Below are 18,886 nucleotides of genomic sequence, written 5' to 3'. Positions count from 1 at the left end.
CGGGAACAGTGTAGGGAGCCTGATCCCAGGTTACAGTCTGTCTGTCTCTCCACCATTTATTTGACTATGGAGGGCATGCTGCAACAGCCCAGTGGAGTCGTCTTATCCTGTTCCCTACTACTCACTCCTGCCCCTAATGAGGAAGAGCCTTGCATCTGCAGGCTGGCTGCCCATAGCATCATATCAAGATTGCGATCTCAGTAGGCAGGGGGTTTGAGTCTATGTCTCGCCACAAGTGGCCACTGATAGTTTAAATCAAAGTCCTTGCATTACTCCAGGTTGGAAATAACTGCTGAAAGCTCCTTTGAATATATCTACTCCAATACCATCACGTCGCTGTCATCAGTCCCTCGAAACGAGGGTGATGTCTACCAGGCTTCATGATTTCTGTGATCTTGGGTGAGTCAGGTCAATCCTGATGCCATAGGTCTTTGGGCAGAGAGGGCAAGAGTTGCCTTGAGGCAGATGGGATTCTCAAGTTAGAGTTCTCTCCTTCAGCTTTTGTTGCTTTGCTGCAGCAGAGTTTATGCGGTCAGTTTCCAACTATGTTGTGGTTTGCTGGATGAGGCGCTGCCACGTGGTACAGTTTGTGGTAAGTTCCTCCCATGTACCCATGTCAGTTTGTCCTCTTTTCAGTGAGACCTTCAAAGTGCCCTTAAAATGTTTTGCCTGTCTTCCTTGAAATTGGGTGCCATACAAGTTGTGACAAGAGGACCTGCTGTGAAAGCCGATTAGTTGGCATGTGTGGTCCAGTTCCATGGAGCTGATTTCACATGATTGTGGTTGCGGAGGTAGAGGAATTGACTTCGGTGAGGATGCTGGGGTTTGTTCACCTGTATTCCCATTTGATTTTAAGTATCCTGTGGAGATACCTCTGGTGGAAATTCCCCAACACTAGAGGTGTCTTTGGTAGGTGACCCAAGTCTCGCTGCCACATAGAAGGTTGGTGGCGATAACAGTGCTGTAGACCTAAAGCCTTTGTCCTGTTATGGGAATTTATTTCGAGTACTTGTTTGCGCAAATTTTGGAAGGCTGTGCTGGCACAGCTGATTCTATACTGAATCTCCTCTTCGATGGTTACCTTTTGAGAAAGGCAGCTGCCAAGATATGAGAAATGTTCAGCAATATCTAAAGCCCACAATACTGGGCAAAAAGAGGACTGGAGGCAGTCAGCAGCACCTAGAAAAACAGGCAAAAAGAGAACCCAGAAGCAGTTGGCAACACCTAGAAGAATTATCTAACCCAGTCCAGTCTGTGGCTCCAGGGTGTTCTGGTTGTGTTCTGAGAGAACTCAAAGTGTGACATCACAGGAAAATGAATAAGTAATCGGTTGGTGAATATTTTGCTCATTTATTTTCAAATCGTGTAATTAATAATTGTAAGGTTTTATTAGTTGTAGTAAGGTTTACTAGCGGTAGTAAAGGTTATTGGGAGTAGCAATGTTTACTAATAAATTAAGAAAAATTAACTAGCACACAAAGATGACAGGGCAAGTGATGTGCTGAAACTGCAGAATGTGGGAGTTTCTGGATGATGGTGTGACCCAGGCAAAATTTCTGCCTTAAGTATCTGCGGTTTGAGGAGCTTCGGTTGAGAGTCATTGAGCTGGAGGCTGAGCTGCAGGCACTGCGTTACATCAGGGAAGAGGAACATTACCTAGACACTTTGTACCAAGAGACAGTCACATACCTTAGGCTAGGGTCTCCTGATTTAGGCTAGGGTCTCCTGATTTGGACAAGGACAGGAGGGTGTGAGAGCAAGTGAGGCAGGCATGAGGACCCAGAAGGTAGAAGTGGAGGAGCCTCAGCCTTTGCAATTGTCCAGTAGGTTTGAGATTCTTGCAGCCTGTCTGGATGAAAGCGGTGGCTGCAGACTAGATGAGCAACTAACCATGGTACAGGAAGCCATTCAAGTGAGGGGAGTTAATAGGAGTGTAGTGGTAGTAGGGAACAGTATAGTCAGGGGGATAGACATAGTTCACCGCAGCCCAGAGTAGGAGTCCAGACGGCTGTGTTGGCTGCCTGGTGCCAGGGTTTGGGACATCTCTTCTGGGCTGGAGAGGAAGCGGAGGACCCAGTGGTCGTGATCCATGTAGGTACCAACGACATGGGTAGAACTAGGGAAGAGGTTCTACTGAAGGCGTATTAGGAGCCAGGGGCTAAATTTTAAAAGCAGAACCTCAAAGGTAATAATCTCTGGATTGTTACCTGAGCCATAAGCAAATTGACATAGGGTAAATCAATTTAGAGAATTAAATACGTCTTAAAGATGGTGTGGGAGAAATAGGTTTTGATTCATGGGAGCTGGCACCAGTATTGGGGAAGTGGGAGCTGTACCACTGGGACAATCTTCACCTCATTCATGCTGGGACAAGTGTTCTAGTGTCGTCACATAATTAGTCCTATTAGATCAGTCCTTAACTTGCTTGAAGCAAGTACAAGCCTAATGCAACCTATGCTTACACTTTAACTCTTTAAGCCTTGACACCACTCTTGTGAATCTGCATTACACCCCCTCCAAGGCCAATAAATATTTATCTGTGGTGCTGAAAACTAAAAGCTGTACTTTAGATGGCATCCAACCAAGGTGTTCTGTACAACTGATGCATCATTTCACCCACTTTGTGTTTCAGTTTAGATCAGCTGAAACAGTTCAGACAGGACCACAATGAGAAGCCCTGTAAGTGATGTCAGAGTTTAGCTATTGTGCCAGTGGAAGATTTCCTGGTGGCAATAGTTCAGTTCCAGATTAAAAGTATAAAAGTCCTTTTGGAGATTACTATGAGCAACTTTCTCAAATTTTAGAGTTTGGTTGAGAAAAAAGAAGAGAGAACATAATAAAAAAGAGTTATGATTATTCTACAGTCCTGACCTTCTTTCTTACATTTAGGTATAATGCTGCTAAGAAGGACAATGACTTCATCTACCATGAAGCTGTACCGCCCCTAGATTCGCTTTCATCTGTAAAAGGCAGGTTTTCTAAGATTATGCTCCATTGACTAGCATTCAAATAAAATATTTTTTGAACAGTTTTTCGATAATCTAATACTGTATTCTTTATAGTTAGTCTCTATGCAAGACGTACCCTACAACTAATACTGACTCATAACCTAACTCATTCTTTGCAGAATTCAAAACCCTGGAACCCTTCTATCATTCAGTCTTTTTCCTGCCATCCACTATTTCCTAATCTCATCTCCCCTGCTCAATACAACTTTACGGCATCCAGCACTGAGTTTTGGCCCTTCAACTAGGCTGCTTATTTTAAAAGAAGTACAATAAAATGTAGAGCATTTTTGTGCATGTTCAAGTTCATTAAGTACAATTTTATTTCAGAAAGGAAGTGCAGACATTTTAACTCTTGTGTTAACCTATTTTAATAGGAGCATCTCTGGTAAAAGCCCTTCCTGTCAACCCAACTGATCCAAATGTGACTGGTCCTGACATTTTTGCAAAATTGGTACCTATGGAAGCTCATGAGGCCTCATCCCTGTACAGGTGAGCCTGAGGGTTGCAGTTTCTTAGAGCTATGCTGCTGAAAATTAAACACAGAATCGTTGAAATGAGTTCTATTTAAATGTTAGTGCACCACTACAAGGGATTTCTTTGCTTGTTTTCAAAAAAAAAGGGCCATTTTGCTAGTTACAGGCACTTCTTTGCAAATGCAGTAGGTAAGTCACAATGGAAGTTCTAAGAATTTGATCTTTTGGTTGTACAGAACTTGTGTATTGTACTCATCAGGATACTCAAGAATACCAAAATGAGAGGGAAACAAGAACTTATATTGTGTGTGAAGAGAGTGCTGAATGGTTGGCAAGTGGCGTTGCCAAGGAGAATGCGCCACTGATGATGACTGACAGTTAACTGCCAAGCTTTGTTTGAAATTTAAACCAGGCAGCTTGACCCTCCCTCTTCACATACAATATAAGCTGTTGTTTTCTCCCTTATATTGGTATTCTTGAGTGTCCTCACTCACTTGCCACTTGAGTGGCAAGACGTAAAGCTTAGACATGTCTTTTTTTTTTCAGCAATACTCAAATTTGATCTTGTTCTTTTTCGAGAAGAGAAAACTTTGAGATGACCAAATTGAAGTTTTTAATACTTGTTTTGTTCAAGTGCTGCTGGCAAGGCAGCGGTTTATTATCTATCCCCAGTTGCTCATGAGAAGGTGGTGGCAAGCCACCGCTTTGAAGTGCTGAAGACCATACAGTGAAGGTGCTCCCTTCATGCTGTTAGAGAATTCCTTGATTTTGACCCAGTGCCAGTGAGGGAATAACAGTATATGTCCAACGCAGGACGGTATGTGACTTGGAGGTGATTGTGTTGTTATGGATAGGAGGGGGGAATTAATTTAACCAGCGCTGATTTTAAAAAAAGTGTTTTTGATTCCTGATTTCCCCCTTTAAGCGGTGGTGTGTTTTCTCCAGCCCTTCAGTTTGGAGTGATCCAACCGTCTATTAATAATCCACTTCAAACTCAAGATAAGGTAAAATTTATACACACACACACACACACACACACACACACATACACATACAAAATGTGGGAAGGGGTTTCACAACGCATGCCCCTTTTTGCACTCATACAATAAAAGAGGGCTAAGGAGAAGGAAGGGACATAAGGCAAGACCATGATAAAAATAAAAGCTAGAGTTTCATGTGAGACCATAGGACATAGGAGCAGAAATTAGGCCATTCGGCCCATCAAGTCTGCTCCGCCATTCAATCATGGCTGATAAGTTTCTCATCCCCATTCTCCCGCCTTCTCCCCATCTGTGAGTCCAGAGCTCAGAATGAAAAGTCCAATGGGAGGCTGACTTTTGCAGGGTGATCCGTCTTTCCAGAAGCGAGGACTTCCACGATGGAAGAAGGCATGTAGAGGTGAATTAGTCTTGAAGGTACAGATACAGAAGTTCCAATGATCTAGTAGTTCACCGTGTAGATGAGGGCCAGGCAATTTATCTGAACAGAGGTCTTCCTGCTGCTACCTGTTGGATGATAAAATGGTAGACTGCCAGGGTTCAGTTCCACATGGCAATATTACAGGCTCTAGCAGGTGAAGGAAGCCATGTGACCTACCACTTGTTCTCCTGGGTGTTGGACGAACGATCTATTTTCACAGGTCTAGAATCTTAGTGTTTAATAGAGGAGTCAGGGTCCCTTTGTCCTTACAGACATGCTGCCTCTGTTGGCCAGCCCTGCCTTAGAAAACAAAAAGGGTGTTGATACATTTCTTTGGAATTTGATTTTCTGCAGTCACAGGGGCATTTGTGCCTCTTTAAAGATAACTAGGTCCCTGCTGGTTTCTGAATGTTAGAAGTTCCTCTGGGATGAGTCATGGTTAGTCAGGGAAAAGCCCTTGTCTAATTAAACAAAATAATTTTATAGAGTAGCCAGGCTGATGTAGATATATATTTTCTTTCCTGTCTTCTGGGTGGGATAGCGTTCTCATGCAGCCACTTCCCTGCTCCTTCTAGGTGGTGGAAATCATAGGCTTGCAGGTTGAAGGAAGTTGACAAAGTTGATACACAGGGATCAAATACTAGGGGTTGAAGATTGAATCTGAGATAGATGGGGAACCTGGCAAAACTATTTTATGTAGTGAGAACTGTTGAATAAGTTGCCAGGGAATTGATGACAAATTTTATATAAATATATTCAAGATTCAGTTAACTTGTAATTGGAGAACAAAGAGAGGCTGACACCCTACATAAACCTCTACCTCATGGAATGATAAAGAACGATCAAAACATTTTTATCAGCATTTGTATATTTAGGCATGAAAAGGACAAGTCAGAGTTTCAGGTTTTGTCTGGCAATGGTCTCTGAGGTGTTAACCTTTCTTTCTATGTCCTCTTTCACAATACTGATTAACCTGCAGTGCTCTGCAGTGGTTTACTTTTTATTAATTCAAGTTTTCAATGTAGTCTGCTCTTTATTCTGTTACTTGACTTGAAATTGTGCCAAAAAAATTCTTTATGTCCTATTCTCTTTAAATTACAAATTAAAATCATTGTATAACCGAAATTTTGTGAACAAGTATATTTGAATGTAAACGGTGAGAGATTTCAGAGGTCTGAGATGCAGAGGGATCTAGTGCATGAATCACAAAAGGTTAATATGCAGGTGCAACAAGTAATTAGCAAAACTAATAGAATGTTATTGTTTATTGTGAGGGGAATTGAATACAAGAGTAGGGAGGTTATGCTTCAGTTATACAAGGCACTGGTGAGACCACATCTGGAATACTATGTACAGTATTGGTCTCCTTATTTAAGGAAAGGTTTAAATGCATTAGAAGCAGTTCAGTGAAGATTTACTAGATTAATACCTGGAAAGGAGTGGGGACGGTGGGGGGTTATTTTATGAGGAAAGGTTGGACAGGTTAGGCTTGTGTCCACTGGTGTTTAGAAGAGTAAGGGGCAACTTGATTGAAACATACAAGATCCTAAGGGGACTTGACAGGGTGAATGTGGAAAGGATATTTCCTTTTGTGGGAGAATCTAGAACTCGGGGTCGCTGTTTCAAAATAAGGTGTTGCCCATTTAATATTTCAAACATTATATCTTTGAAGCTGCATCCTGTGTCATGAATCACTTTCTTCATTTTTTTTCATTTTTTCTAGTGAAGAAAAGGCAAAATTGTTACGAGAAGTGATGGCTAAAATAGATGGTAAAAATGAAGTATTAGAGTAAGTATTGTGACAAAATGGATAACTATTGTGTTTACTTGCATAATTGCTGGTATAGTTCAAAACATAACTCAATGTGCCAAGGGTTTTGGGAAGTTGTAATATGTCACTAAATGCAGTATAGTTATAACTGTTTTTAAAGCTAAACGCTGGTAAAATGCCAGCACTTTCTCATCGGAAAATGCATCACTGAATGCACTGAAAGGGGAGGGATGAAATTTTCATTGGGAATCAGGAGAATGTTTGTGTTTTTCACTGATAAATAATGTTCAAAAATGGCCTTGTTCATTAGCTTCAAGTGCAGAGAAACATGGGCATTGTCCTTTGGCCTATTGAGGAATTTTGGAACACTAAAGAGAAGGGGGGGAAGTGGGAGCAACTAAAGGTGAGGGAGACAAATTGGAGCCACAGCATAGTGTGATTTTCTTTATTGTGACAAGGTACAGAATTGGTACCTGTGAGCCTTCAAACACTAAGGCAAATTTTTTGCAGTGCCCTACCTGCCGGTTTACAGTGAGGGATTTTCCTGCTGCTCTCGCACTTGCCCCTGGCTTGTCTGCAATTTTACGTGGGATGGGCATGGCCTTGGGTGGCCTGCTTTCACTCGCCCCAGTTGGGGCCTTAAAAGGCCGCTACCTGCCTGGGCTCAATTTTGAGGCTGATGGGAGGAGTTCAGGGGAAGCGGGGGAAGCCAGCCTGGCTGGGCCTCAGTTGGAAAGTGGTCATTTACTCAAGGGCCCTTTTCCACATCAAGCACCTTGGTGTCCCCACAGCCTTGGCTCTCCGTCAAGACACCCAAATCCTGCGACACCAACCCCCTGCTGCTTGCCCCTTCCACCACCACCCCATCCACCCAACCCCAACTCCCCTCTTTGCTGGAGAGCCCTTACACTGACTTAGTCCTGGATTTAGAACTGGGGACCTCTTGTAGTCCAGTCCTGGTCACTGGTGCTTCTAGGACTACAGAGCCACTGCCTAATCAGATTAGCTGGCTGCTCTCTGAGGCGGGACTTATGCCCAAGTGACATACTCTCAGGGTATTAAATGACTGTGGGGCTGCTTCTTTCATTGGGGATGTATTCCCACCAACTATTCAGGTGGTAGGGCGGAAAACCCTGTCAACTGAAAAAATCCTGCCCTAAGCTTGCATTGGGTATGGTAGCATAATGGTTACGTTACAGGGCTAGTAATCCAGAAACATAGACTAATGATCCAGGGATATTCAAATCCCAGCATGGTAGCTAGGGAATTTAAATTCAATTAAATAAACTGGAATAAAAATCTAGCATCTGTTTCACTAATGTTTTTTAGGGAAGGAAATCTGCTGTTCTTATCCATTCTGGCTTGTGTGTAACTACAAACCCACGGCAATGTGATTAGCATTTAACTGCTGTCTGAGATGGCCTAACAAGCCTCTCAGCTGTATCCACAAATGCAGCTCACCACTGCCTTCTCAAAGGCAATTGGGGATGGGCAATAAATGCTGGCCTTGCTATCAACATTCATACCCTACGAATTAATAAATTGCATTCGAAGTTCTGGAAAGGCATTGAGCAGATGTTGAACAGATAACTTGCAAAGAACCCCACACCAAGTTTTTGGCATGTCCTGGTATCTAGGCTAACAGTGAAGTGCATTGTGGTGCCTTTTTACAGATGAGATGTTAAACTGTGTCCCTGCCTGCTGATTCAGAAGGATGTTAAAGTTGCAGTGGTAAAATGTCCAAGTTAGTATTCTGGAAGAAAGAGATCAGTAGGGTTTTGTCCGATCCATCTTGTGATTTTAAAGGCATTTCCCATCACTTTTCAATTGGAAGTAAAGTGATTGGATAAGTACTTGAAGGAGAAAAAAATTGTAGGAATATAGGGAAAGAGTAGAGGAGTGGGACTAACAGGATTGCTCTTCAAAAGAGCCAATGCAGGCTTGATGGGCCTTGATGAATCAATGTCTAAGGCAGTGATGATGTTGCTGCCTTACAGTTTCGCAGTTTATTTTTAAAAAATTACAAAATGCTTTTAACTCATCCCTTTTGGAGCCAAGTGAATTCCTTTACTTAAAATGAATCATTGTGTAAAGAGTTTGCAGTCTACTTACGTTGTATTTCACTGCACTTATCAAACACTTCCATACATATTTTGATAGTACGTATCTTAATATTATGAATTGAGTAGATTGTCTAATGGGCAGAAGAGAATTTTGACTGATCTGAAATCTGATTTGTTTTATTTCCTTTTATAACAGGCAGTTCATGGATTCTTTGAGGATTGACCCAGAATCGATAGATAACTTAGACATGTATAATCATATCCCGCCAGTCCTAATGGAAAAGTGTGCAGCACTGAGTGTCCGCCCAGATACTGTGAAAAATTTGGTTCAGTCTATGCAAGGTATGTTCCTATGCAAATGTAAACCCTTCCACTGATATGCTCTGTTAAGTGGATCTCAGTGATGTTGAAATTTCTATTTTCTCAAAATTCACATGATTTATTTTACATTTTCTGTGATATAATACTCTGTGGTGTAACCTATTTTGTGTATATGCATATATGGTGTAGTTTTATTGAAAAAATGAGTGCATGTGACTAAAACAGTGTCACTGCGGCCATATATATAGCTAGTCAGCGATTTCTATTGGACAACTTTGTCTAGCTGAGAATGGCCAACTCAGCCAAATTGTTAATTTTACCAGGGACACTATCTGGTCTCTGCAGTTCAATGTGCTGTGCATCTTGATGGAAAAAATGACATTGTATTAACTGGTTGATTCCCCTCAGTTCTGTCTGGAGTATACACTGATGTTGAAGCATCACTGAGAGAGTTTAAAGATCTTATAGACCAGGATGAATTAACAGAGCAGAAATTTCAAGAGGCCACTGGAAAAAGGACAGCACCAAGTGGAGCGTCTGAACTCAGCAAGGAATGGTCTAAGTACATGGAAGTACATGAGAAAGCCAGCTTTACCAATACTGAGCTGCACAAAGCAATGAATTTGCACATCAGTAACTTACGGCTGCTAAGTGGACCCTTGGAAGATCTTCGTGCTGCTTTGCCAACTCCCACTGTCTCTGATGGTATTGATGTGTATTTTCTATCTATTTGGGTATATATTTTGTGTAAAATATTTTCTTGCCAATTCTGTGCCTTGAAGTCACTGTCACCCTGCTGAGTTATTGTTTTACTTGCCCTTCACCTTATAGTTTATTATTGCCCTTCACCTTATAGTTTATTATTGCCCTTCACCTTATAGTTCATAGAGTCATTATATTATGTGCTCATTTTCACTGGGGTGTTAGTCGACTAGTTAACTGCAGGACTTCATAGACATGTTTGATCTTGTCTGCTTCCTGTATCAAGGGACACAGAATCCCTTCTATGTCACATGCCCTAACCCCCTTCTCAACCCTGGGAAAGATATATATATTGGGATATTCTACACATTTCACCCAGCTTTGCTTACCTTTAGGTAAAGTAGCTTCCAGACAATTTGAATACGCACTTTCCTATTTACTCCATGCTTCCCTATCAACCTAATCTCAAAAGAAACATAGAAAATAGGAGCAGGCCATTTGGTTCCTTGAGCCTACTCTGCCATTCAATATGATCATGGCTGATCTTCTATCTCCACGCCATATTCCCACGCTTTCCCCATACCCCTTGACACCTTTAGTATCTAGGAATCTATCTATTTCCTTCCTAAATATATTCAGTAACTTGGTCTGCACAGCCTTCTGTGGTAGAGAATTCCACAGGTTCTCCACCCTATGAGTGAAGAAATTTCTCCTCATCTCAGTCCTAAATGGCCTACCCTGTATCCTGAGACTGTGACCTCTTGTCCTACACCCATTCAGCCAGGGGGAGTATCATCCCAGCATCCTGTCTGTCCAGCCCTATCAAAATTTTATATATTTCAATGAGATCCCTTCTCATTCTTCTAAAGTCACGTGAATACAGGCCTCGGCGACCCAATCTCTCCATTTATGACAATCCTGCCATCCCAAGAATCAGCCTGGTGAACCTTCGCTGCACTCCCTCTATGGCAAGTATATCCTTTTAGGTAAGGAGACAAAAACAGCACACAGTACTCCTGGTGTGGTCTCACCAAGGCCCTGTATAGCTTCAGTGAGACAACCTTGCTCCTTTACTCAAATCCTTTTGCAATGAAGGCTAACATACCATTTGCTTTCCTAATTGCTTGCTGCACCTGCATGCTTGCTTTCAGTGACTGTTGTGCAACAACACCAAGGTCCCTTTGTACATTAACATTTCCCAATCTATCACCACTTAAATAATACTCTGCCATTCTGTTTTTCCCACCAAAGTGGGTAACTTCAGACTTATCCACATTATACTGCATCTACCAGGAATTTGCCCACTCATTCCTCGGCCCAACCATCTTCAGCTGCTTCATCGATGACCTTCCTTCCATCCTAAGGTCAGAAGTGGGGATGTTCACTGATGATTGCACAATATTCAGCACCATTCGCGACTCCTCAGATAATGAAGCAATCCATGTCCAAATGCAGCAAGACCTGGACAATATCCAGGCTTGGGCTTACAAGTGGCAAGTAATGTTCCCACCACACAAGTGTCAGGCAATGACCATCTCCAGCAAGAGAGAATCCAACCATCGCCCCTTGAAGTTCAATGGCATTACCATCACTGAATCACCCACTATCAACATTGACCAGCAACTGAACTGGACTAGCAGAGCAGATCAGAGGCTAGGAATCGTGCAATGAGTAACTCACCCCCTGAATCCCTAAATCCTGTCTTCCATCTACAAGGCACAAGCCAGCAGTGTGATGGAATACTCCTCACTTGCCTGAATGAGTGCAGCTCCTACAACACTGAAGAAGTTTGACACCGTCCAGGACAAAGCAGTGTGCTTGATTGGCACCACATCCACAAACATTCACTCCCTCTACCACTGACGCACAGTAGCAGCAGTGTGTACCATCTACAAGATGCACTGCAGGAATTCACCAAGGCTCCTTAGACAGCATCTTCCAAACCCACAACCACTAACCTAGAAGGACAAGGGCAGCAGATAGATGGGAACACCACTACCTGGAAATTCCCCTCCAAGTCACTCACCATCCTGACTTGTAACTATACTGCCATTCCTTCACTGTCGCTGGGTCAGAATCCTGGAACTCCATTCCTAACAACACTGTGGGTTTACCTACACCATGTGGACTGCAGCAGTTCAAGAAGGCGCTCATCATCATTTCCCCAAGGGCAATTAGAGTTGGGCAATAAATGCTGGCCCAGCCAGCGAAGCCCACATCCCATGCATTAATAAAAAAAAAAACACATTCAACTTGTCTAAATCACCTACAAGCCTCTTTACACCCTCCTCACCATTCACATTCCCACCTAGTTTTGTGTCATCAGCAAACTTGGAAATATTAGACTGAGATAAAAGCAAAATGCTGTGGATGCTAGAAATCTGAAATCAAAACAGAAAATGCTGAAAAAGCTCAGCAGGTCTGACAGCATCTGTGGAGAGAGAAACAGAGTCGACGTTTAGAGTCTGTATGACTCATCTTCAGAAGAGCCTTGTGCTTTCCCCTGTGAAACCATCTCTCCCAGCAGTATCCAGCACGGGATATCTGTTAGACAGGGAAATGGACCCAGGAGACTCCTGCACTATCTCCCTGCACTAGTGCTTTTGCTCTGACTAGCAGTCACCCATTCCCTTTCTGCCTGTGCACTCTTCACCTGCTATGTTACCACCTCACTATACACGCATCCCTGAAGTTCCCAGCCTTGCAGATGCCCCACAGTGATTCAGCCACAGCTCCAGATCCAAAATGCAGATTTCGAGTAGCTGCAGATGGAGAAACTTCCGATATGTGTGGTTGCCTTGGACACCAGAAGTATCCTTGACTTCCCACGTCATACAGGAAAAGCATTTTATGTGGCTGAGCTGCCCAGCAATGACTTACGCTTAAATTACTCCCTTTGCTTTTCTTCCTCTCATTTGAAGAATATTAAATATATGCTATAGGGACCTTACTTTACTATTTATGCTTTAAACACTACTTAATCTGAACTAAAGACCAATTTTTACTTTAAAGTTTAAACAGTAGAAATACCCACCAGGTCCTACTTACCAAGGCCTCCACTTGTCTCGCGCAGGCTCCTGGTCCCGCTTGATGATGGCACTCTTGGGTGTTTCCAAAAGTCACCCCTCTCGTGCAGCTTTTTAACTCCTGGCCTCCAATCAGCTTCTTCCCCTGTTGCAAAATAAGAGCCAGCTACTGGAAGCTCTTTCCTCCTCACTGAACTTCCTCACTCACCAAACTCCAGCTTAAGCACTCTAATGCAGCCCAGATCAACACCCCAGTGCAAATCTGTGACAACTGTATTTCCTGTAGACACTATTTGCCCTCATCTCTCTCCACTTCTTTACTTATATCATCTGCAGTGCTCAGCAGTGAGCAATAAAGCTATTCTAGATCAGAGGTTTCCAATCTTCTGTTTTTATGAATTCCTTTGGCGTGTCTTGCACTGTTCTCAATCCTGCGTTAAATTTTTGCCACATGTTAGTTAGTTAGTTAGTTAGTTGGCAGTGCTGGCAGTTGACCACTGGCTTTGCATAGTTTTCAGCATCCTCATCTTAATTATACAGTAATGCACAGTGCTTTTGGCCCCGTGTTTTACAGAGGAAAAAGGCATTCTCCAGAATATGAAGCGGATTCTGTTGAAGGTTGAGGAAATGAGAGACCAGCGCTCCTCACTCATACAGCAGCTTAGAGATACCATTCAGAAGGATGACATCACTACAACGCTAGTGACAACAGACCATTCAGAAATGAAGGTTGATAAGCAACTACACCACACTGATGTGTAATGAATAAAGAAGTTTAAGACAGTTCAAAAACAATGTTGTAAACAGCCTTCACAAGTCCAGCTGGTGCTAACTGGATCCTGCAGCTTACACTCTAACCTTTGACCAAACTGCTTATGTCAGATCCAAAACTAGGACCAGCCAGACGGACTGTAATTGTGTTTTGCTGTACAATACAGTGGCTGCTTAGTCTACATATTAACAACATTACCACAGGTTTAACCATGTGTTTCTTATTGTTGTAATTGTGTTTATATGCTTTTCCACATTTAGTCTCTTGGCCCTTGCTCCGAGTTCAGCAAAGACTTGCCTAAGAGAGCTGATTGCTGCTTAATTGAAATCTTCAGTTGTATGAAGACTGATTTTAGGGTAGTTGATTTGCGGCTGGAAGATAATTTACTTTTGGTTATCAGGAAAGACAAATAAATAATAATCATGATGTCAGTATAACTTATAATTTTTTAATGAAAATTGTATGTAATTGCAGAAACTTTTTGAAGAACAGCTGAAGAAATACGATCAACTAAAAGTGTACATTGATCAAAACCTTGCTGCCCAGGAAAACATCTTGAAGGCCTTGACAGATGCTAATGTCAAGTATGCTGCAGTTAGGAAAGCTCTCGCTGAAGCAGAACATAAGTGAGTAGTTGATCAAGGGAGAGATGTGTTTGATGTTTACTGAAACATTTTTTTTGCAAAATATGCCACAAGTCAGGAAAGTCCCATGTGTAATTCTCAGTTGGTGCAATGATTATGAACTACAGCTGACAGTTGGAGAGCTTATCAGTGAAAACAAAGTTACCAATTAAGAGAAACCAAAGAGATTGTAAATTACCAACTGAAGTTTAGTCTGTGTAGTTACCAGGAAAACAGTAATACAATTTCAAAAATAACTTTTGTAACTTGTCTACAAACGGCTGAGCCCATGAACTGTTTATTTCATATAGGATATGAAAGCTAATAAATGCATTCACTTAGCATCTTTCATGAAAGAAATTTCTCTCAGCGCTTTACAGAACATCAGAGGACATTGAGCAGCAAATTATGGGGCCTGGGGGACGCAGTGCAAGATTGAGGTGTTATGACACAGCAGTTGGTAAAGGCTGAGTTATTGAAATCCCAGAGGAAAACTTGAACAACTATCATAACCTATATTTTCAATTGGTATGTTTGAGATGCAGCTCTGAATTCAGAAATGAAACCACCCAAGCCTCAAGAGGTTTTTCATATAAACTAAATTAAACATTTATTAATTTAACAAGAAAATAAACCCATATACATGCCTACAAATGACTACCAGAATAACTTTTAAGCAAATCTTCAAATTAGTCACTCCCACATAAATCTTCACCAAGGCAATAATGACCCATAGACTTTAAACAGACACCAGGCAAAGCACATTTAACCTTCCAACTTCAATACGAGGTCCCTTGCAATTTGGCTTACAGGCGAGTTAAATCTTAGATGCCTCTGACCTGCACGTACAAAACTCCTTTCTGCTTATACCTAGCCTTCCCTTTGAATGTAAATTCTCATTGTATCACTAGGTCTTTGAACTCCACCTTTTCTAACAATAAAACCCCTTTCGTAGCACCAATCTTATGAGTAACAAACACATTGCTTGGTGTCTCCTAGCTGGGTGCAAGATGTTACTCCTTTCTTTGATGTCTCCTAGTTAGGTGCAAGATTTTACTCCCTTCTTTGATGTCTCCTAGCAAGGTGCAAGATTTTACTCCCTTCTTTTGAATAGTTTATTCAGCAAATGCAAATGTACTCTTTACCTTTCTAGCCTTCCGTTTATCTAATTAACATCTCAAATTACTATACATCAAAGCACCCAGACTAGCTGTCTTTAATCCAATTAAGCCACACACAAACACAGACCAGACTATAAGTCCAATTTAAAAATAATTTCCAATAACATTATACACATTAATACCTCTTCATGACAGAGGTCAGAGATGGGCTTTAAGGAGACATTTCAAGCTGAGGAGAGAAATGGTCGAGCTCAGGAAAGAAGTTCAGAACTTCCCGCACGTGGTTGCTGAAGGCTTTGCTGTTGGTGAATCTGTGTTAGGAGGGAGGGCGCTAGCTAGACTAGTAGAGGCTGGATACCGATATGTAGGACTGGGCAAATTGAAGTGCTAAGTATCAGTGGAGAAAACTGACAATAGAACAGGATTTTAAAGTCAGTATGCCAAAGAATCTAAAATAATGAAGTGCTGGAAATACTCAAGTCAGACCGCATCTGTGGAGAGAGAAACAAAATTAATGTTTCAGCTCAGGAGCCTTCAGATTTGATCTAATTCAGCTGCCTATGCCCTGATCTAACACTCGGCATCATTGAAACTCTCACCTTAATTTGTCCACTGCCCAGATAAGTTAACAGTTGTTTGCAAGTGCGGAGCCCCTAACTTTATCAGGGAGAGTTCTTGCTCTTACATAAAGCAAAGAACCCAACAGAGCTAGTTTTTACATGTTCTTTATTTTTATAATTTATATGAATGGGAATTGAACTGATTGATCGATTGGCAAATGGCCTTCACATACTCAGTGAGCTATGTGTTTCTGTGAAATAAATCAATTTATGAACCAAATCAAACTATGCTCTACCTTCAGAGAGATTAAAGGATGCTCTTGTCGTTAAAACTTGAAAATCAGGTTTAATTCACAAGAGACTTTCATTGTTACACTGTTCGTGTCCCAATACCCTATTAGCATGAGTAGGGCAGTGGGAGTCGACTTCTGGAGTCAGGCAGGCAGACCACTGAAGGGAGCGATTCCACTGATCCAGAGTAGATATAAATGGCGAATTTATAATGGAAAGGAAAGAAAAGGAAGAGCTGTTGAGCTTGTTGCACCTTAATGGTCTGCAGGGGAGGAGGTGTACTCAATCCATTGGGACAGATAGGAATGGAACTATGATTGGGCAGTACCACAGAAGTGAACCATAATAAAGGGGCATTGGCAGAAAATTGAGGAATTTATTGTGTTAACATACATTGGTACGAACGTATAAATTAGGACCAGGAGTTGGCCATTCAGCCCCTTGAGATTGTTCCACCATTTGATAAGATCATGGATGACCTGATTGTGATTGCAACTCTACTTTCCTGTCTACCCCTACAACCTTGACTCTCTTGTCTAACTTGGCAATGAACATATTCAATGACCCAGCTCCCACTGCTCTCTGGGGCAGAGAGTTCTACAGACTAAAGACCCTCAAGAGAAAAAAATCTTCTTACCTCAGTCTTAAATAGGAGATCCCTCATTTTTAAGCTGTGTACCCTAGTTCTAAATTCCGCCAGCAGGAGAAACATCCTTTCAGCATTTACCCTGTCAAATCCCCTCAGGATTCCAATAAAATCACCTCTCATTTTTCTAAACTCCAATGGGTATAGGCCCAACCTGATAAAAGGTAAAGTGAAAGAAATGGAGAACGTATCATATTTATAGCTTCATAGAAACAAAATTACTTTATTACTTCATTAAATAATTCTTCATATGTAGTGGATAGGTAAGGCCAGGCCCTTTTTTGTTATTGCAAAGGCTGAGAGTGGTACTTCTGAGAAATATTATTGAATGTTCCTTGCTGAAAAGTTTTTATTCAATACTGATTTCAGTGGAGAATGATAACCGTATGAAATGTATCACGCATATGTGTGGACACAGCCAAAATTAACATTTCAAAATAGTCAGTATACCATTCCCTTAAAGACAGGGCAAATGTGGAAGAATGAAGCCCGATATTAGTTGAGTAACTGCTGGGTTGATTCATTGTATTTGCTGAGCATTAGTAATTTGCGGAGTTTTTGTTTATTGACATACAGGGTGTGGACATTGCTATCAAGGTCAGCATTTATTGCATATCCCTAATTGCCCTCGAGACGCTGGAGCGAATGGCTTTCTCAGCCATTTCCTAGGGCAGTTAAGAGTCAACCATGTTGCTTTGGTTCTGCAGTCACTCAGTCAGACCATGTAAAGATTGCAGATTTCCTTCCCTGAATGATATTATTGAGCCAGATGGGCTTTTATGCCAATCTGATGGTTTCACGGTCCCCATTACTGAAAACTAACTTTTTATTCAAGGTTTATTTAATTAATTCAATTTAAATTCCCTGGCCACCATTGGGCAATTTGCATTTGTGTCTCTGGATTAATAGGCCAGGCCTCTAGATTACTGATCTAGTAATGTAACCACTTTGCTACTGTAGCCCCTGTGCAACTAAACCCCCAAATTGGAAGTTTGGCCAAAACTTTTGGCACTGAGCCTGAAGTTGTGCTCTGTTATCCTTACAAAACAAGATACTGTGGATGCTAGTAATCTGAAATAAAAACATAATGCTGGGAATACTCAGCCAGTCAGGCAGAACCATTGAAAGGTTGACAACCTGAAATTTTACCTTTCTGTTTCTCCACAAATGAAGCCTGACTTGAGTATTTCCAGGCATTTCCTGTTTTTATCCGTTGTTCAGTTTCGTTCTTCAGCCAATTCGATTCACTCCATGTGATATCAAGAAACGGCTGAAGGCACTGGATACTGCAAAGGCTATGGACCCTGACGATATTCTGGTAATAGTACTGAAGACCTGTGCTCCAGAACTTGGCACACCCCTAGCCAAGCTGTTTCAGTGTAGCTACAACAGTGGCATCTACCCGGCAATGTGGAAAATTGCCCAGGTATGTCCTGTGTGCACAAAACAGGACAAATCGAACCCGGCCAACTACCGCCCCATCATACTACTCTCGATCACCAGTAAAGTGATGGAAGAGGTCATTGACAGTGCTATCAGGAGGCACTTGCTCAGCAATGACCTCACTGACGCTCAGTTTGGGTTCCAGCAGGTTCACTCAGCTCCTGACCTCATTACTGCTTTGGTTCAAACATGGACGAAAGAGCTGAACTCCCAGGGTGAGGTGAGAGTGACTGTCCTTGACATCAAGACAGCATTTGATTGAGTTTGGCATCAGAAAGGCCTAGCAAAACTGGAGCCAATGGGAATCGGGGAAAGCTCTCCGCTGGTCGGAGTCATACCTAGCACAAAGGAAGATGGTTCTGGTCATTGGAGATCGATTATCTCAGTTCCAAGGTATCACTGCAGGAGTTCTTCAGGGTAGTGTCCTAGGCTGAACCATCTTCAGCTACTTCATCAGTGACATTCACTGATGATTGCATAATGCTCAGCATCATTTGGAACTCCTCAGATACTGAAGCAGCCCGTGTCCAAATGCAGCAAGGCCTGAATAATATCCAGGCTTGGGCTGAGAAGTGGCAAGTAACATTCACGCCACACAAGTGCCAGGCAATGACCATCTCCAACAAGAGAGAATCTAACCATCGCCC

The 18,886-nt window shown here is 42.0% G+C and overlaps 1 protein-coding gene across 2 annotated transcripts in view; it reads left to right on the top strand.

Moving 5' to 3' along the window:
- ptpn23a (protein tyrosine phosphatase, non-receptor type 23, a) overlaps window positions 1-18,886 on the top strand; it is a 139,772-nt gene that overhangs the window by 64,979 nt on the left and 55,907 nt on the right. For both annotated transcript variants that reach the window (XM_041189709.1, XM_041189708.1), the window contains exons 12-18: window positions 2,890-2,969; window positions 3,383-3,497; window positions 6,624-6,689; window positions 8,931-9,076; window positions 9,464-9,760; window positions 13,358-13,512; window positions 14,030-14,181. In XM_041189709.1, coding sequence (XP_041045643.1) covers window positions 2,890-2,969; window positions 3,383-3,497; window positions 6,624-6,689; window positions 8,931-9,076; window positions 9,464-9,760; window positions 13,358-13,512; window positions 14,030-14,181 — 1,011 coding nt within the window. The remainder of the gene's footprint in view (window positions 1-2,889; window positions 2,970-3,382; window positions 3,498-6,623; window positions 6,690-8,930; window positions 9,077-9,463; window positions 9,761-13,357; window positions 13,513-14,029; window positions 14,182-18,886) is intronic.

Source organism: Carcharodon carcharias, chromosome 6, assembly GCF_017639515.1.
Source record: "Carcharodon carcharias isolate sCarCar2 chromosome 6, sCarCar2.pri, whole genome shotgun sequence".
Lineage (NCBI taxonomy): Eukaryota > Metazoa > Chordata > Chondrichthyes > Lamniformes > Lamnidae > Carcharodon > Carcharodon carcharias.
The sequence above is the reverse complement of the archived record's forward strand: the minus strand, read 5'-3'. Positions and strand labels throughout refer to the sequence as shown.